The sequence below is a fragment of the Myotis nattereri genome (assembly GCF_964212035.1).
Source record: "Myotis nattereri genome assembly, chromosome: 4".
In the NCBI taxonomy this organism is placed as follows: domain Eukaryota; kingdom Metazoa; phylum Chordata; class Mammalia; order Chiroptera; family Vespertilionidae; genus Myotis; species Myotis nattereri.
In genome coordinates, this window is record NC_138079.1 from 25,358,884 (window position 1) to 25,380,312 (window position 21,429).

Below are 21,429 nucleotides of genomic sequence, written 5' to 3' on the forward strand. Positions count from 1 at the left end.
AATACTCAGCAGCATTTTCTAGACAATCCCATCTACTTGTCAACTTGCTCTATTTAAAGGAGAAACAGTGAATGAAGACACACTGCCATAAAAATATGCAGACACCATAAGCCAACCAAAAGGAAAAGTATCTTTATCAACTATCCATACTGCTTCTTGTTAACAGTCAGAAAGTAACCTCGCCCTTCACTGCGTTTTCTTCTCTGGGAGATTTTGACAATATGGCAAATATTCAAGAATGATGATTTCCATTTAAAGTGCTTTCCTATCATAGATGGCAACATGTAAGATCTTCACATAAATAACTTTTCAAATTAGCAAGCAAACAATGTTTCAAATGTGAATTTACATATAACACCAAAACATTGTTTAAGTTGCTTGAACAGTATAACCAACATTCATTACTTTAAAAAGGCCACAACAAAGATAAACTCAGTTTTACGTAATAAATTCCCACTCCAAAATAATGAGGATTTTTTTTTTAAATCCAAATTTAATTTTCCTATAAAAAGTCACACATAAGGTATCATTCAACTAAATTCCCAGGTCTTTTTTAAAATATGGTTTGATTAACGTGGAAGCCACATCCAATTCTAAGATGTGCCAAAAGCACATATATAGAAACATAATCATAGTTTCAAGGCAGCTTATAAATTAAATAAAAGCTATGGGAAGGCAAAATATTAAATTGAATTATTATTCTACTCTGAATGTACCTAAAAGGTTGCTGATTCAATTGTTCTGGGATGAGGCCTGGGAATCTGTTTTTCCAACAGTTTTCCAGGTTTTGCTAATGTTTTTGATGTGGGTACCACACTCTGAGATCATTCTTTTACAGGATCACTTATACTGCAAATAAAAGATTCCCGTAGAGAATACTTATCTCACTAAACTAAAAGAATAAGTTGTATTAGTTTTCAACATAAAGAGAAAAAAATTATATTTATTATTTAGACATGCTGGGCAATATGAACATTAGAATAAAAAACAATAGATTATTGTACCCAGGGCCACCCACACTTCATGAATTACCCCCAATGCAACAATTTATGGTTGTATTTAAGACTAAGTTTTTTTCTTATAGTGTAAAGAATATGAATCACATTTAAAATAACAGCCAGAATAAAGTGTTTCAATATACTATTAATATTTAAATTTTAAAAATAACAGCACTCTGAATATTTATTTCTTTGAGCCTGATCGCAATAATATTTCAGACATTATTCATGTTGCTGATGCCATCATGGCTTATGGAGGGTATGCACTTTCATTTCAATGTCTTCCTTCCGTAAGTGAAATATATTTGCATTCTCTGAAGCTCTGAGTTTTATTGGCAGATATTCCTGACTTCTCAGGCACATAAATACTATTTCCTTCCAGTCTCCTTAAACCTATGCATTTAAAAGCTCATCAGTGGACAATGAACCCTAACAACACACAAATCCAGAAGAAAAACTATATCCCCTCAAGGAAAAAAGGAAGAAAGGAAGGAAGGAAGGAAGGAGGAAGGAAGAAAGGAAGGAAGGGAAAAACAAAAGCAAAGCAAACAGACTACACAGGAACACCCGTATATACATGCTATGCACACATATGTGCATGGGTCCACACATGTGCTTACATATGGCAGAACTGAGGCCAAGAATATTAAACCTATCAATAAATCCAAATGGCCTAACTACCTATTTCAAAACATAGTTCCATGCTATAAAACAATGATTTTATTCTATAACTAAAGGCCCGGTGCATGAAAATTCGTGCACATGGGGGGAAGGGAGTCCCCTCAGCCTGGCCTGTGCCCTCTCGCAGTCCAGGACCCCTTAGGGCAGTGGTTCTCAACCTGTGGGTCGCGACCCCTTTGGCGGTCGAACGACCCTTTTACAGGGGTCACCTAAGACCATCCTGCATATCAGATATTTACATTACGATTCATAACAGTAGCAACATTACAGTTATGAAGTAGCAACGAAAATAATTTTATGGTTGGGTCACAACATGAGGAACTGTATTTAAAGGGCCAGAAGGTTGAGAACCACTGTCTTAGGAAATGTCTACCTGCCCACTTAGGCTTGCTCCCCAGGGGATCAGGCCTAAGCTGGCAGTCAGACATCCCTCTGACAGCCTGGGAGCCCTCGGGGGATGTCCAACTGATGGCTTAGGCCAACTCCCCACAGGGAGCGGGCCTAAGCCATCAGTCGGACATCCTTAGTGCTGCCAAGGACGCGGGAGAGGCTCCCGCCACCCCTGCTGCACTCGCAGCTGTCAACCTAGCTTGTGGTTGAGTGGAGCTCAACCTGTGGGAGCACATTGACCGCCAGGGGGCAGCTCTTGCATTGAGCGTCTGCCCCCTGGTGGTCAGTGTGCTTCATAGTGACTGGTCCTTCCTGGTCGTTCTGCTATTAGGGTCAATTTACATATTACCCAATTTGCATATTATATAGGAGGATAAGAAATTCTTAAAATAACCCAGAAAGATTAAAAATAAAAGGATGTGAAAGGATATACAAAAGGATGAGCAAAAGCAATAACATTTAATCTAGTATTACAACTTTGGTGTCAGACATGGTGGAATTCAGGACAAAAATTATTTAAAAGCAGACAAATGCAGGCACCTTATAATGCTGGTGAGTATAGTGAGCAATCAAAATCCTTAAATATAAGTGATTATACTAAAAGATCTATAGAATTCATTTCTAAAAATGTCAAGAGGCAATTAACAGTACCCAACAACTTTTCTTTATAAAAACACCCAGTAAAAAGAAATTGATAGATGCTTACTTAACGTTGAATGTGATTATGTAAATAAAAATCTGAGTCCAAATGCCAGAATCTTACTTAATGAGGAAACACTGGAGACATTCCTACTAAAGTGAGAAAAATGACACAGATGCCAACTGTCACCACTACTGTTAAATATGGTAATGGATATATTAGACAATGCAATGAAAAAAAGAGAAAGCAATCAGAGGCATAAGAACTGGGTGAAAAAAAGACAGAAAATAATCTTTATATGCAGATAAAACTTACTGGAACTTCAAAAGTGAATTACAGACTTTTGTAAAAAAGAGAATTTATTCAAAAGGATGCAAATTTAACCAAGAAAAATCAATAAACCTTATTTATCACACAAATATAAAAAGACAGATGACAATGGAAAAATACCTCATTCATACAGAAAAATAACTGAATAAATGACAAAACACAACAACACAACACCTTGGCAAATAAATGAGACAGGTGCCACACCTGTATAAGACAGTGAAAACATCTCTAAAAGAAAAAGGAAAAAATAAGTAGACATGAATAAAAAAAAATATAGCTGTCCTTGGATCACAGAGCTATCAATTCTCCATAGGGTTAGTTATAAATTTGGTGCAATTTTGATAGTAATAGCACATGTTTGTTTGTTTGTTTTTCTGAAGAGCTAGGAAAGTTCATTATGAAGTATATAATACCATAAGAGACCTACCAAATAATAAAACATATTGTAAGACCTCCCAAATTAAAACAAAGTGGTCTGGCACACAAAGAGACTAAAAGAAGAGAAAAGAGTGAAGAAAAAAAAAAGGCCCCGCAGAAAGGAAATAGTGGCATCTTATGAACTAATGGCATCCGGCCAACTGGGAAGCCATCTGGAAAAAGATAAATCATGTCACACTTTCTATCAAGATGAATGATGCCACATGAGTCAGTGAGCCACATAAAGATGAACTCATAATCTTTATAATCCAGAAGTTGGGAGAAACTTCTTCAATGTACCTCAAAATCTACAAGCTATAAACTAAAAGGCTACATTAATTCAACTACATAAAAAAAATAAAATCAAGCTTTTGCATGCAGAGTATACTACAAGAAAACTCAAAAGCACAAAGGACAAAGTGGGGAAAATATTTGCAACTTCTTTCAAAGGCAAATTATTAATAAGCAAATAATTATTATAAAAGAGAATAATCTAATGCAAAAATGGGCAAAACTATGAAGAAATAGTTCAGAGAAGAAGAAATTAAAATGTCCTTTGAAAACAGGAGCACACGCATAACAAAAGGAATGCACTGATAAATGATTCCTCCATCTAGAGAACAGCATATCCTGTTGGTTAGCAGGTGGCATATGCATGACTGGGAAGGCAATGTGGTCCAAGTCTAGAACAGGGAAATTCGACCATTTCTAGCCAAACTGTGCTTATCCTTTGCCCTAAAAGTCCTACCGTATTTCTGGCTATACAAACAATATACAGGAAAAAAAAATGTACAAAACCATTCATTGTGGCATTATTTCTGACAGAAAAAAACTAAATTTAAATAAGAAATATCAAAGTCATGGTTTTTTTCTTTTCAAAATTATATTGCAGAGAGCGGGCCTAAGCTGTCAGTCGGACATCCCCTGAGGGCTCCCGGTCTGTGAAAGGGCACAGTCTGGGCTGAGAGTTCATCCCCCAACCCACACACACACAAGTGCATGAATGTCCTGCACCGGGCCTCTAATGGAGCTATAAAGGACTAATGGGTTTATGTCACAGACACATAAGCAGCCCAGCCAGTGTGGCTCAATGGTTGAGCATCAACCTATGAACCAGGAGGTCACAGTTTGATTGCCAGTCAGGGCACATGCCTGGGTTGTAGACTCAGTGCCCAGTAGAGGGCATGCAGGAGGCAGCTGATCAATGAGTCTCATCATTGATGTCGATATCTCTCTCTCCCTCTCACCTCCTCTCTGAAGTCAATAAAAATATTGACACAAAAGCAAATATTACGGAGCTTTAACTAACTAAATAACTATATTAGGACATCAAAAATAATAATGACTACAACTGATTGAAACACATAAAATTGTTTATAATAATATTCAGAAATATAAATCTAAGAGTTCAAATGATATCCCCAAAAGAGGAATTATCCCCCCCAAAAATTATAATAGGGCATAAATTCTTTACTCTGAAAACTATCAGTTACAGCAGAAAAGTTAATTTATTCTTCCTTTTCTATTACAGTTTCATCTCAAATAAAATAAATAGCCCTGGTTCATAAGTGAAATTTCTTAAATTCCTTTAAGAAAGTTGGAATTAAGAATATAAACAAAATAATGGCTCCAGGCCAGTGTCATCAACAGATGGGAAAGCACAGTGGAGGGCTCAGTTTGTCACCCTCTGAATTCACTGATATCAATCATAGTACCACTGTTACTGTAGAAAATCTGTCAGGGTGAGCGTGCCAGAGGTCAGTGCCGGTCCCACAGCTGGTACCTGCGAAGTGGGCTGTGCCTGATCCCGTGGCCTCTTAAGATCAATCTCCCGCCTAAATGCCACTCAAGGGACAGAAACAGCCCCTTGTGAAGGCAGAGTGGCTCTGAAATGACTCACAGGCCAGCCTCTGGGTTTCCCAGGATACTCCCTGAGGAAGTGGCAGTTGTTTTATCCGGAAGCATCCCCGACAAACTGCCCACGCCTGCTGTGCTGTCCTTACGCTGCTGCTCCTCATCACAGGTTTTTTTCAGGAGCCCAGGAGACCCCGGGGACAGCATCACCCAGGCTGCACCTGCAGCCAAGCTGTTGCCAAGAGCACCAGCTGCTGAAGAGCAGGCACATTCTGACTTAAGGACGTTTGTTTTGGAATGTTAATCCTGGAATTCTTTAATCCTTCGCACGGACCTGTTTTTCTGGTTCTCTAATAATATTACCGGTTGTCGATACTTCAAAGATGGGGTGAAATTGAGTGGGACCAAAATACAGCTCACGGAAATATCAAGGCCAAGGCATATATAATGTCAGCATTCAAATATGAAAACGGAAAAGGCAAAGGAAGAGACAGACTTGAAACCAGCAGTTGCAATTTCATCTCCATAGGTTATTGCATTAATGTTGTTATTGACTTCTCCTAAGATAAGGTACAGTCCATTCTCCATACTCATGGTAGTTGTGTGTATAACATCACCATAAATACTGAATCAGCCAATACTGAGCCATTAAATATAGGGCTAGGTTCTTGTGCATCGCGGGTCACATTTTTATCAACCGATCAGTACATAACCTTGTTTTCTTGTGTTTCTGTTACAGATACCTCATTCACTATATACTGTTAATTCATTATATTCAACTCCCAGCCAACAGCACTGTAACTCATACTTGAAGAAAGTTTACCTACCCAGCATGTTATTTTCTCTGTGGGGCCCACCATAGCCTCCCTGATCTTAGAACACTGGACAGTATTTCAGCTTGATGCATGGGGGCCATTTTAAGCAGTGAAATCAACAAAAATGCAAAAACTGTGGCAAGAAATAGACCATGCAAGGGACACTTGTTTACAGTGTGGGAGCTGCAAGAAGGCAGTGTGTCAGCTTGATCCACCTCAGCTGGGAAGGTGCACATTGGGCGACTCAAATGTTACCCGGCTCTGCTCATGTCCACAAATGACCTCGAGTATTGATTTTGGGATTAGAAATAAATATTAACACGCAGGCAAAATCGCAAACTTGTGATAAACAAGTAATGGGGATTGACTGTAATTGTTTCATGCTGATTCTACTAAAAAAAAAACAAGGTAAGAACACTGAGATATCCAAGGGCTTCTAAAGTTTTTAACAGTTGCCTTTTATCTGTAAAAAATCATCATCATTAAGTTACTTTATTATCTGTTGGGGGGAAAATACTGGCCAATCGTTATAGGTGCTCAAGTGTGTGCTGTTTAATTATGTTGGGCGTAAACATCTCAGACTTACAAGTAAAGCTAAAGCGATGCCTGGCCACCATGTTTAGATGGCAAAGGCCCTGCCACTGACCACACATGCACAGTGTCCTCTATTCAAAATGAGAAAGAAACTTCAGCTGTGCTTTTAGTAGTTGACACATTCTCCAGCCACTCATAGGACCCCTTTATTTAATTGGAACTGATTAGAAGTCCTTTTAGACTCTTAAGGAAATGTGCATTCATTTACTAGTAATTAAGTAATAGCTTATAGTCAATGGGAATCTTTCCGGTGCTTACAAATGAGCAGTCTTATGCCCTGAACTGTCCCTGCTGAGCAAGTCCTGAGGGCCACAAACCCCAGGTCTGCTGAAGATTCTGATTATGTCACATGACCAAAGAACACAGTCTCATACGGGGACAAGTGTTAAATAATAAGCGAAGGGGAATCCAAAAGAGAAGATGTCAAAGAAAACCAAGCCTAGGTTTTCCTCCAATTGAAGGGAAAATTGCTCTTATTCCAAAGTCATTCATCCTCTCCTCTGGGCCACACTATATAGGAGATCTTTGATTGGTTCACTTGAGATTATGTGCAAGACGTTGATCCTGATCTCCTGGAATCTCCAAGCAACATAGCCCAAAACTTTTACCCAACATAACCTGTCAAAAGCAAAGTCCCCCTTGTGCAACTGTGATATTCCTCAGGCTCTGTGGAAGCCTGAATAAAATACCAAGAAGAGCTCATCACCCTCTTTGTTCTGATCTGATCTTCAACACGCACCCAATTGAATAGGTTTCCCAGGTTACCTAACACCAGAAAGAAGGCATTTTGTTTAGCAGACAGGAGCATTCTCTGAACAGCAATGAAATCATAAATTGGCATTCTGGGTAAAAGTGAATTAATTCCCCACAATCAGATCATCCTATAAAGCTACAAAACAGATTCTGGACCCACGGAGACCTCCCACACGATATCTAGGCTGAAACTCTTGGCCCTTTATTATCACAATGTGCGCAGCACACCTTTGCAGGACCCCACTTCCAGGCTGTAGTCTAGGGTCTCTGCCCCCCTGAAACACACATAACCAGACTAAAGCTTTCAGAGACTACACCAGAGACCAGTGGACCAATGCCCTCCAAATTATAAAGGCCTGATTCCACTTTTAGTTCACAAATTTGTGCTCATATCCTTAGAGTGTGCAGCATCCACATATCCCCTACTTAGTCTTGGTGGCTTTACATTTTCAATAGGGAAAGAAGGAACTATTGGCTGTCATATCCAGATTCTGAATTTCATTTTCTTCAAAGATGTATGTAGCGTGAATCTGACAAGCAGTTAAGTGTGACCACGCCCCTGTGGGCATCACACTTAGAGTTTCTGCAGTTAAATGAAAGCACAGGCCTTGTATGTAGAAGACAATGATAAGAAAGACAGTGGCAGAATTTTAATCTATCTGCAATTATTTTATTTAGTTCTCTGCTAATGTAATAGCTATTATCATAATAAAAATGTCAAAAATACATTGATATCATAATTAACAGCATGCCTCCATAAAGCGAAAAGGATCAGATGCCTTCATTTCAATCCTTCATTTCTCATATTTTGTCAATAGTTTTGGGGTGAGGGGGAATAGTTGGGAATGAAGGAAAACAATTAATATTCAATTATAATTACTTTATGCCTAAGGAATATGCCACTAATTAATCCCTCAAGTATGCCAAGTATATGTAATGATATCACCTTTTAGCTAACTCTTTTATTTTTTTAAAATTTTATTGACTGATTTTTAGAGAGAGAGGGGAAAAGATAGAAAGAGAAAGAAGTATTGAATTATTGTTCCATTTATTATGCATTCATCAGTTGTTTCTTGCATGTGCCCTGACTGGGGTTCGAACCCAAAACCTTGGCATTTTGGGACTAAGCTCTAACCAATTGAGGTATGGCCTGGGCCTAGCTATTTCTTTTAAATGAGAATATTCTTTTAATGTTTTGATTGAGGTTCATTAATTGTTAAATACAGATTCCAGTGACTAAATCTTACCATCATTCAGTATTACATCCCCTGGCATTTGTGTAGTGCTATACAATTTTTTTTTTGTTTTGAAAATAGAACACTTATTAAAACTAGTGACAATAACACACATTTAGGGGAAAAGGAAAGTGGTTTTTCTTTTCACCCCAGCGAACAACAACCTGTTGTTACCAAGGCCAGGGGGAAGGAGCGCAAGGAGACGAGGCTGAGAAGCAGACAAGGAGGTCGGATTCTAAAAGCGAGGCTAAAAGCTGGGCTGGGGACCGACAGCACAGGATGGCAAATGCAGCTCAAAGGCAACGTTATATTGAGCATAGCTGATGTTCTTTTCACATTTTTTTATTTTGCTATAAGATGCAAAACACCAAAACTACCAAAACCCGAATTTTTAAAACTACAACAAATATGACAACCACCCATGAGCACACATCATACACTGAACATTATGCCATACTAGCTTTTGATACATATCACACACACACACGCACACACACACACACACACACACAGTGAGGAAGAAACCCTTTCTGGTACTGCTGTTACAAAGAGATTTCCCTCTACATATTTGGTCTGCTTATGGTCTGCTTTCCTAATTTAGATTTCAAGCCACCTTGAATTTGTATTTTTATATGGAATGAAGAAGAAATTTGATTTTTACCATAATATAGCCAATTTTTTCTTATTTATTTATTTATTTCATTTATTTATTTTTCACTTACTGAATAGTCCATCCTGCCCCACTATGTTTTAATTCCACCTCTGCCATACAAGACAAGTGTGCTTCTGAGCTCCCTCTTTCCCCTCGGTCTCCTTATCTATATCTGGGCCAATCCAATACAATTAGATTTGGCTATTTTTCTATTTTATTGTAACAAACCCCCATTTATTTCCCTTCTCCAGGAAATCCAGCTTTCAACAAAAACAAACCCTAACACTTATTTCATTGCTGCATGATTTTTGGAGTAATGTATCTGTGTTTTAATGCTTCTTAGAATATTTGGTTCTTTAGTTATATCCCCCATCAGGAGGTAAAAATAGTAATAAAGATAATTTTTACACATCAAGAGCATTAAAGAAAATGTAGGCTGGTGACCTAGGTATTTTGCAGGCGTGTATGTTTTTCCCATGTTCAATGAAAAATAGTCTTTTAAAAAACAGGCTAAACGGAAATTGAATTTCAAACAACTCAGCAATCCATTTGCCAACCTTTTAGAAAGTTTAATATGCAATAAAACTATGCTCAAAGAATCATCTCAGACTTGATAAAAACAGAAATACTGCCATTCTCTTACATCTCAGTCACTTTATTCTCCTTATAGATCCCTCCTTCCTTTGAGCCATTATAAAGGCATGGCGGGTCACAGCCAAGAGCTGATGAGTCAGCACATCTGAATGCCAGGACCAGGACGGAAGAAACAGTCAGTTCCAGCTGGAGACCCGCCACGTTTTTGGAAAGTCACAAAATCTCTTTTTGTATCTCAGGTTTTTGGGATTTCCCCCGATGTTTAAAATGGAAATTATGCCTCCCCTTTGAGGATACTATATCAATAATAATTTGAAATGGAGTATGTGAAAATTATTTGTGTGCTAAAAAACCTCATACACTATTTTTACACCTTCATCGAGTACAATTGAGTTGTAAGAGTTTATTATTATATATTCTAAGTATAGACTTTTTCTCAGGTATATGTTTTGTAACTAGTTTTCCCACTCTATGGTGTGCCTTTTCACTTTCATAATAGTGCCTTTGAATAGTAAAAGTTTTTTCATTTTGGACAATCCTATTGATCAGGTTTTTTTCTTTAATAGTTCATGTTTGGTGTGTTCTATTTCAGAAAAAGCTTTCAACCCAAGAATCCCAAAAATTGTCTTTCGTGTTTTCTTCTATAAGTTTAATAGTTTGGGAAATTTTTAAAGTCTTTGATCCATTTAGAGTTAATTTTGGTATATTGCATGAGCTGAGGGTGGAAGTTTGTTTTTTGCACTCAGCTATCCAATATTTTCAGCAGCTATTTTTGAAAAGTTTATACTTTCCCACTGAATTGGCTTAGAACATAGTTGAAAATAAACTGACCATACGTGTGGGAGAATTTCTGGACAGTCAATTGTATACCAGTGGCTTAAACATTTATTTTACATGAATCCCATAATATGTTGATTACTGTACCATAGTTTTATAATAAATCCTGCAACCCAGTAGAGTAATATCTGCTTTCTCAAATTTGTTTTGGCTGTTCTAGGTATTTCATTTATTTATTTTTATAAAACACATCAGAATTTTATTGCTTGAAGAATACAGCATATAAAATCACAAGAATGACCAAATGCAAAGTCCATATACATTTTAGAATTTGCTTGTTATGCTATAAAAGAACTGGAATTTTTATTGCAATTGAGTTACATCTAGAGGATGAATTTGAAGGAAATTGACAACCACATTGTGTCTGTGGGTCCATGAACATAGTCTATCCCCCCGCTTATTTCTTCATTTCTGCCAGTAATGTTTTATAGTTTTCCATGTAGAAAGAAGAGTTACACACATTTATTCAAATTTACTCCTAAGTGTTTTATATTTCTGATGCAATAGTAAATGGTATTTTTTCTATTTCTGATTGGAAGATTCTAATATATAAGAACACAGTTTATTTCTGTATCTCAACTTTGTAAACTTCAAACTTAGTAAACCCACTTCTGGTAGCATTTTTTAGGTTTCATAGGATTTTTAACATAGACTACAATTGTTCAATACAAAAGCAAAACAACACAAGCCACATGTATAATATTAAATTTTCTAGTAGCGATAGTTCCGAGACAGTCTAAAATTTCTTATTAATTTCCATCTTTTTTTTGAAGAATATTTTTTTCCATGCTTCTCCTTAGAAGCTTCTAATTTCCAAATCAAGATATGCTTCCCATATAGTCATTCAGTTTAATTTTAGAGCTGGCATTTTTCTAATTTCTGCATGCAAAATATTAATATAGGTGCCCAAATACAACTGCATTTTGGCCATTCTTAAGTTGGTATTTTCTAATTAAATCTTCCCATTTCTATAAAGCACTTCAAGTAAAGGCTTTCTATGAGGAGTATTAAATGAGGGCTGGGAATTGGGAGTTTCTGGCCTTGGAGGCACAATTTTCCATATTAATTTTTTACTTATTTTTGGATATCTGTAATCTGAGCAAATTTTCTAGACATGTTATGTAGTGGATCAAATGTGGCCTCAGTTTCTCTCCCAGCTGTCTAAAAACAACTGGAAGGGTTTGGGGCGCAGGCAGATCAAGCCTGTGCTGGCCCCCTGGATGAGCCAGTTAGTTAATTACAGTTGAGTTGGGACTTCCCTATGGGGCTCCTGCACACCCCCAAAGATTCTTAGTCACCTAAGAATACCCAAATTGGGCTGGAGGAAGGATGTGCCCCTTTCTTCGGAGCTGAATGAGTTCAGCTCTCATAAAAAAACAACAACAAAAAAACCAATTTCTAGTAACCACATTAAAAGTAGGTAAATTTTGATTTTAATAACATATCATATATAGCCAATTTTTCCAAAATATAATCTCTCTATATAAAAGGCTAATATGCAAAGTGCCCCCCCCCCTTCAACCAGAAGTTTGATTGCTCGCTATGACATGTGCTGACCACTAGGGGGTGGCGCGGAACATGGCAGGCGACCAGCCACGGTAGCGGGGCACTGAGGGAGTGAGGGAAGGAGGAGACAGGGAGGTGGGGAGGCGGGGAAACAGAGAATCTGATTGGCCCTGATTGCTAGCTAGGCTTAGGGACTCTACCCGTGCACGAATTTCATGCACTGGGCCTCTAGTTTCATCATGTTATGAGTAAAACCATTATGAATGGAATGGTTTACTTTTTTCACACTTTGTCTTTAAAAGTCAGTGTTTACACTTGGAGCACATCTGGATTCAAAACAGCCACATCTGATGTGCTCAGTAACCTCATATGACTAGTGGCTACTATAATGGACAGTCCACACACAGACAGATAAAGCCAGCCTAAATTCTTATTTTCTAGTCTGCCTGCCTTTTATTTTTTCTTCTTGCCTTTCACATTGTGAAATGTCATTTATCTCTGGTGCCTGCTCTCCAGGCCCAGGACCAGGAATTATTCCATCTACTGTTTCTTGGAGGTTCTTCCCCATCTGTGGTACGTTCCTCCCGGGCAAGCGCTCATCGGTCCCAGGTGGATACTGGATAGATTCCTTTACAAATCCCTGAGCTTGTGTCCTCTCACTCTCTCCGTTTTGGTTTTCTGTCCTGAGAATTTCAGTGCCTTTCCAAACTCTGAACTCTGTCGACTCTGTGAAATTGCTGGGTGAGGATGTTATTAGTGGCTGCTGAGAAAAGGAAATTTGAAATTCTGAATATTGGAGAAGCTCAGTGAGGTGTTGCTTAGCAACTCTTAATAGCAAATAATTTAAACTCTGGATTTATTTTTTCCTGCGAACTTGCTGCTCCAGCCCGGAATCTAGAATTCACTCCCCTTCACGGCAGCAACTCGCCTGCATGCTCGCCTGGGTACACACACACAGTGCCAACGTGACGGTGACAGGTTGTGTTATTTACCAGTTCCCATTAAGTATGTTTCTTTGGATATAACAACGGCTTCCAAGATTCAAGGCCAACGTAGCTGGAATTCTATTACAAACACAACCTTTCATAAAATCATCTGGCAAACAGTAGGGACACTGAAGGCAGGAAGCCCTAAGACAACCACCATCAAAAATGTCTACATTTAAACTGTGTCAATAACAGATGTTTGTTTGGGGAGCCTACAGAACATTTTCCCTCACTTGTAAAATATAACTCTAACTTTTTCAGGAAAACACGACAAATTCCAGATCACAGTCACAACACCTTTCAACTTCAGGTTGACCTCTCTCGAGGTGCTTCCAGCTGCCCTGAGAGCAACACACACAGGGCCAACATCCCCAGCCCCCACAACTCCCCTCTCCCAACAGTGGCAGCCCCAGGAGACATGTTACCCAGACATCAAGCAAGGTATTGGACAGGACCCAAAACCGGCACAGCTTCTCCCAACACAAGGAGAAGCCGGTACTGGGCTGGACTGCACCCTGAGCTGGCATCCCAGAGAATGCCTTCCGAGGGCCCTTGGAATCTGATGGGGTTTTCCTATGAGGAGGAAAGTGGTAGATTATCGGTGTCAGGAGCTAAGACAGAACCAGATGACAATGCCAGCAGAAAGGAATAAAATGATAAGGAATCTGTTTATAAAGAATTGATGTTAATTTCATTATAAAAACAACCAGTAGATACATAAACATTTATTCCTTGGGTCAAATATGTGTCATTTCTCTTAGTGATGCATCTGAGGAGTGAATATACCTTCAACAAGGATTATGTGCTGACAAAACCAGCAACATGACTGATTTTTTGTCATCTCTGAAGTAACAGCTACCTCTTCATGAAGTTTTTCCAAATAACAACTAAGCCAAAAGTGGTTCAGATAGAACAATCCAAAATTCCTAAATATCTCCCTCATCACACAATAACCTGTCATTTTCCAAGTCACAACAGGAAACACCACACAGCTGTCAGCCATAATGGATATATGATGATGATGGATGATGATCACTGTGCCAAAATGCCACGTTCAAATTCTGACTCTCTTCTTGCTGTGTGACTTTGGGGAACTTGATTAACCATTCTGGGCTTCAGTTCTCTCCTCTGAGGAATTGCAAGTAATAATAGTACTTACTTCACAGAGTTGTACAGATCAAATAACTCATGTATATAAAGTAACTGAATGATGCCTGATGCAGGGAAGGACCAGGGCAATGGAAGTGTTTTCTATCACTATTATGGAGGAAGAGGCAAGCAAACCAATATGCTATGTGTACACTCATTCAGTATTTCCACAAGTATTTGTGGTGTGATCCTACCTATGTGACACTGTGCTAGACACTGGGAAAAGAGAAGCCAATAAAAATGCCTCCAAAGCCACCCGTCTTTCAAATGTACCTTGATGTGGGGGTGAGGTTGGGGAGGACAACGAAAGTGCCGAGGTGAGAATGGCTGTGCCTGTTTAAGGAACAGATGACAGTTAACTGCAATGTCCATCTCAGCACCAGGGCCTGTGTTCCTCTAAAGCAGTGGTTCTCAACCTTCTGGTCCTTTAAATACAGTTCCTCATGTTGTGACCCAATCACAAAATTATTTTCGTTGCTACTTCATAACTGTAATGTTGCTACTGTTATGAATCGTAATGTAAATATCTGATCTGCAGGATGGTCTTAGGTGACCCCTGTGAAAGGGTCGTTCTGCCGCCAAAGGGGTCGCGACCCATAGGTTGAGAACCGCTGCTCTAAAGGAAAGCGCAGGAGGAGAGAAGGAAGAGAAGCAGAGAGATTGTTCCAGAAACACCGACTGAACTGTCTATTCGAACAGGGTCAGGACTGGAAGGCCCAGGGAGGGCTGTGGTAAGTTCCCAGTTCACCGCAGAGCCAGTATGACTTTCACACGCTCTGGCTGGGAACTGAGAGGAGAGAGAATACAGAAATGCCACCCCCGCTCCGAAGAGCAGAGATGTGGGGGAATCTCAAAATAACGGCACTTCAGGCTGGTCTGTTCTGTATGGCTGCACTTCCTTAAAATTCACACTTTGTCAGTATATTATTTGCTTTCAAAAACAACAAAAAATATTAAAAACTCTCATCTTTGTTGTTAGTTACAATAATTTTTATATTGCTCTTTTATTTTTCTGAGTTGTGTGTGCCTCTTCATATTAACTCCAAAATACCCTCTGAGAAATCAACCTGGTGCACAAAAGCAGACAGCGATGGTTTCTTGGATACTCAGGGACAGGCTGGATTTGTCTCCTTTCATTTATATGCTACTAGGTTCTTCGCATGGTAAATCCATTGGTTAATAGCATTCCAGGTGACTGCACTAAAGGAAAAGCAAACCAATTCTGTACCATTTCTAAGCCTATGAGAGCTCTTTATTTTCTTACATTTCACCCACTTTCAATACGAAAATGATATTTGCACACTTATGTCCTATTTTTGTAAGAAAACACAGATAGGCACATGCTGAATGCCTGGCATCTTGTTAGGAAATAGAACAAAGAAAGTCTCTTCTTCCTGGAGCAAAATGTTAGCCTTTTGAGCATGTAATTTAACAAATCTATACAATAACTTCAGCATGGTCTTCCCGCCAAGCCTGAAATGGGGTTGTCAGGAATGGAAGTGTTTATTTAACTCCTTTCAATGAGCTCTTAGTGTGAGGGAAGCAGAAGACTGGAGTCAAATGCAGATACAATTCAGTCCTCTTGTCCTCACTCAGCCAGGCCAGCATCTCTTGTGTGTAAGCCTCACCCCAGACACTTGCCCTCCTGTCCTGCTACCTTCCGAATGGCATTCCCATCTCAGAGTGAGGGTCAACAGGCAGTAGTTATCAACTAAGAGGAAATGGATTTGTCTTGTTATAAATTCATTAAATTAAATGGCATCGAAAAGCTTAGGCTTCACAGATGAATGAAGGACATTACAACAGTGTGCCAGGCAGGAAAGACTTACTCGGTGTCACTAAGATGAGTGTGATGGTGCCCACATCTTGGCGTTTATGTGGGGATAAATGAGGTTCCATGGGGAATGTGCTCAGGACAGGGCCGGGCATGGAACAGATGATGCACGTGCTGGTTGCTTATACTCTACTAGTATGTTCTGCACCAGAGATGTTAACAGCTGGGATCTACACTGAAGCCACCTGGGCAGCGAAGAATTAACCTGACCCAGACAGAGGTCTGGGCTTGCCCTGTGCTCCTGGGACGTCATCCATAGGCCCCTGGAATGCTCTGCCTGACAGGAGTGCCTTTGTTTGGTCAGAGACAGTCTAAATATGATTTATGATGGGGTCTTAGGGCCATGCAGGATCTGTTCTGCCTCCAGAGGGCTGGAGACTGCAGGTGTCAGACCAGCATCTGTGAGGCTGGAGACTAAAGGTCAGCCACGCAGGCAGTAGGTGATTGAGCCCTGAAAAAATCTCCGGACAGTGAAGGGCCGCTGAGCTTCTCGGGTAGGCAGTACTCCCTGCATGGTGACATGTAACATTGTCGAGAGAGTAGTGCTGTGCATGACTGCACAGAGAAGACAATGAAAGCTCCACACTTGCTAGCTTTCCTGCCCCTTCCTTTGGCTGATGTTCATCTCTATTTTTTCCTTGTTAATAACCCATAACTGGGAGGATAATGGTGTTCAGTGAGTTCTGTGAGTCCTTTTACGAAGTTACCCAACCTCAGGGTGGTCCTGGGAACCCCAAACTTGCCATTGGAGTCAGCAGTGAGGGTGGTCACATGTGTGGATGGCCCCTCTGTCTGAGCAGTGGGCTCACTCCTGCATTTTTTTTTTATCACAATAGTGTTAGTTTAACCATCTCCTATGGGGAACCACCCCTTGAGCACAATCCCTTAAGCACAGTGAACCTATTATAACACTTCTGGAAGTGTTCATGAGGGGCCAAATCTGTGGTGCCAATATTAAAAGATGCCAGGCTTTTTGCTAATGTTTGCATATAATTTCATTTTAAATCTGCTTGCCTATGGAATGGAGCAGCTGTGGCCAGAGGCTTGGGCAGGATTTGAAGCTCCGGTGGAGGAATGGGGCCCAAAGTGGCCCTCTTCTGGACAGATGTGTGAGCAGGTCCACAGTGTGAGGCAGACCCCTGCCCAAATCCCCAACATAGAAAAAGTGGCCAAAAATAGCTGCAACCTGCCTGGCTATGGCACTTCTGAGCATCAAGCAGACAGAGCTGGCCCAAGGCACAAGCAGGGCTGGTCACCCAACCTGCAATGTCATCTGGGCTGAGGCTCCACATATAGTCTAGTTTTGCCCAGGGCCCTGGCTGCATAAGGAAGGCAACATCACGGGCAGGATTATGGCTGTGGGCAGAGGAGGAAATTCCCACTCAATAGGAGCCTGGAAGTAGCAATGCCAAAGCTCACAGGAGCAATTAACGCTGAGACATTTAGCCAACAAACTCACGTCCTGCAAGAAATCAATCTTAAGAAAATGAAAATAAAATGACTATGGAAAAGGTATGTTTAATATGCTTACAGGCATTTTTTTAAAAAGTATCAATATAAGCAAAATGTATGTCCTAAAACCAAAAGATGGGCAAAAACGGAAAAAGCAGATACAAAAGAAATTCAACAACAACAAATATGGAGATGACAAAATAAAGTCATCCATTAGGGAGACACTGAGTGAACAGCCATGGGTGCCTTCTATTGTAGTCTACTCTCATAGGTGCAAAGACACGACAGTGAAAAGAATATCACTGCCCAGGAGTTTATATTCTTGCAGAGGATATAGTCAACAGACAAAAAGAGAGAATATGATTTGAGGTGCTATAAATCCTTGTCGGTGCTATGGGAAACTGGAGTAGGCTGAGGTGTTGCCCAATGGGGTGGCATCTGAAGGTCGGGAAATGCTGCTCTGAGACAGGGACCCATGAGGTCAATGAAGATAACACAGGAGCCACGCTGCATGGGGAAGAAGAGCATTCCAGACAGATGGAGTTCCTTATCCTGACAAACTGATTCTATTAAACTACCAATCATAGAGCAAACATTTTATTTCCTGTGAAATTATGGATGTTCTAATTATGTTGACAACAGGTCTGATGGCACTTGCACTATGCTAATCCATTCTGTATCAGCAATCCTGGCTAATACATGTAGACAACACAATGCCTGCAAATAGAGTGAATTCAGGATTTGAAAGGGAGAAAATGTTAATTATCTGGAGATGATGATACTGTCTATATAAATAAACTGAGACCCTCAGACAAATGAACAGAGCTAATAATAAGAGTCCAACATAACAGATCAACATAAAAAGCAGCAGTACCCTTATGCAAAGATATTAAACAGAAAAGGGAATAATAAAAAAATGCCTTTAATAAAACCACCAAAAAATATAGGTATCTAAGAACAAGTCTAAGGAACATTACTACTGATTTCATGAAGTAAAAAAGTCTCGGAAGGACATAAAAGAAACCCAGAATTACTGGAGAGACATGCCATGTCATTCTATGGAAGGACTAGATACAAAATTATAAAGAACATATCTCTGGATGTTTTTCGTAGTGTTCTTTTATTATTTCTTAGTTGTTAAATATCTTTCAGAGCAAAAAATAGGAAATGCCATATAATTTAAATCCAGATCTTGGTGGAGTTTGCACTGAACATGACAAGCTGATTCTGAAATTCATATAGAAAGTAAGCTAAGAAAAGTCTAAAGAATAGGAAAACAGAAGAACATGGAGGGGCTAATTGCTCTTCCAGAAAGCAGGCTTCTTATAAAGTAACTAGAGGCCTGATGCACAAAGATTCGTGCAAGAATAGGCCTTCCTTCCCCTGGCTGCCAGCACCAGCTTCCCTCTGGCACCTGGGACCCGGGCCTTCGCTCTGGCTGCCACCTCCCGCCTTTGCTCCAGGCCCAAGCTGCCTCCCGCCTTCACTCTGGGTCTGAGCCGCCTCCAGCCCGCTCCAGCCGGCTCTGTGGCCGCTGCCCAGAGGCTGGCCCTCGGCAGCCAGCTGGGGCTTGTGGGAAGCTTGGCTTCCTTCATTGCTGGGGTGACGAAGGAAGCCAAGCGTCCCGCCCAGTCCAGAGGGCTCCGTGGGTCCAGCCGACGCCGCCATCTGTGTGGCGAAGGGTGCCACCATCTTTGTTGTGGAGTGATGGTTAATTTGCATATTACCCTTTTATTAGTATAGATAGCCTTAAACCAAAGTAGCATTGGTTTGAGGAGAGACCAGTGGGTCCATGCCACAGGCCAGCAAATCAAGGCTCTTAATCCGTCTCCTTCTTCTGTTCTGTGTGTGCCAGTGTGAAGGTAGGAGGGACTGTGGACCATGTGCACCACGTAAGGCAGGAGGGGAGGCCAGAGAACAGGGTATATGATGAAGAGAGGCAGCACTGAGGCAGGGAAGGCACTGGCCTGGGCATGAAAGTGGGTGCCCATCCCTCCAAAGTTGAGAGTGATAAGGAGACCGACCCCTAAAGCCTCTTCAGGGAACTGCAGGAGAGGAAAGATGCAAGCACGGATTCTTGTGCCCACTATGACAGTGTTCTTTAGAACCAGAGAGACCAACCTGAGTTCACTTTCTCCAGTCCTCACCCTTTGCAGAAGAAACTGAGGCCCAAACATGGGGGTGGTTTAGCTGAGATCATGGGATAACAGAACCATTGGAAACCTCATCCTGGGCTCTCTCCATCTAAAGCACACCGTGATGCTCTTTCCCTCACCCTGGCACTTGAACCCTTTGGTCTGTTCCCATGTTGAGTCTCCCTTTTCTTTTGGTCTCTACAGCAATTCTCGCTCACTGGTTCTCTGCTCCCACAAATGGTTCTCCCTCTATCCATTCCTGGCTCCTATTTCTCTCCTACCCCAACTCTTGAGTCCCCACCAAGTCTGTGATAACCCTGTTGGTGCTCAATTCACTCTCTCTAGGGTGGCTACAGAACCCCATGGCTTCAATGAGAAGCTCGAAGCTAATAACTTGTACATCCATCTCTGCAGCCCGGACTTGTCTGTGCTCTGGACCATACACCACCTAATTTAGAAGTCAGCAGGATTCCCCCAGGTGGCAGCCCATTAGTCAGAATACACTCTCCGAAAGACAAAACATCCTCCAGTGGAGCCATTTTCTAAGCCGAGAGCATCACTAGGTTCAACACAAAGAACCGCGAGTTTCCCAACAGGTAAGGAAGCAACCTTATTGATATGATGTGTTCATGTTGATACAAAATCAGTATCACAGAAGTCTGTCTGTAAGAACAAAGGTCCAGTGATTGAGAAATAGTTCAAGGGCAACTACTAGTGTTCGAGAATTAGAGGCACAAGGTAAGGCTCCCACCCCAGAGGGATCCTGGAAAAACAGCAAACTCGGAGAAGCAGGAGAAGATGGTGTGAAGTATAAACCCAGACTTGGCCATCTACAACCAGCGACAAGTGAGACCCAGGCCCGTGCCCTGGCTGCCAGCAGGTCTGATGACTTAAAATGGGCATCGAATGACTTCAGGCATGAGGTCACCATGAAGAGAATTAATTCAAAAGACTTTCTTCTAAAGGTCTCTTATTTGCAGTCCAGGGCCAAATTTACAGAATTAAGTATGTCACCAATCAGAGCACATAAAGAAAATGTAAAAGCCATTTTAACACCTTACCTGGTCCCAGGGAGAGACGGTGCCTCCGAAACACATGAACAGGTAGGCCATGGCCACAAGACAGATCCAGATGACCACAGAGAAGAGGCGGAGCAGCTTCTTAAACACAGACTCGATGCAGGCGAGGATGAATATCGCAAAGAAAATTGCCAGGGCAGTGGGAACTGTTATTAAAAACGCCACGTGGTCTTCTACCTCCTAACAGGAAGAAAAATATTGCAAGGTGCACTTTAGTAAAACTGTGGAAGCGATGATTTATGTTATCAAAATCTCATCAACATTCATCAGTGTCAAAATATATTGGGTTTTAAAAATTATTTCAGAAGTAGAACAGTTTGAACTTTTGAAAATGTAATTTTCCTCTTAATAAGCCATGTTTTTCTATAGAAATATCCCAGTATTCGATATTTAAAGTATGCAAAAGAACTATGTAATCAAAAATAAAATTTCCCTGAAAATGGAGAAATGAATTTTATTAAGAAGTGAATGCAAGAATACATAATCCCCGGATAAAAT

At 40.6% G+C, this 21,429-nt stretch overlaps 1 protein-coding gene across 1 annotated transcript in view; it reads right to left on the reverse strand.

Moving 5' to 3' along the window:
* The window catches only part of ADCY2 (adenylate cyclase 2), a gene marked incomplete at its 5' end in the record, with an annotated part of 280,603 nt that overhangs the window by 242,937 nt on the left and 16,237 nt on the right, over positions 1-21,429 (reverse strand). The window contains one exon of the mRNA XM_081088883.1: positions 20,914-21,111. Within this exon, the coding sequence (XP_080945009.1) occupies positions 20,914-21,111 (198 nt within the window). The remainder of the gene's footprint in view (positions 1-20,913; positions 21,112-21,429) is intronic.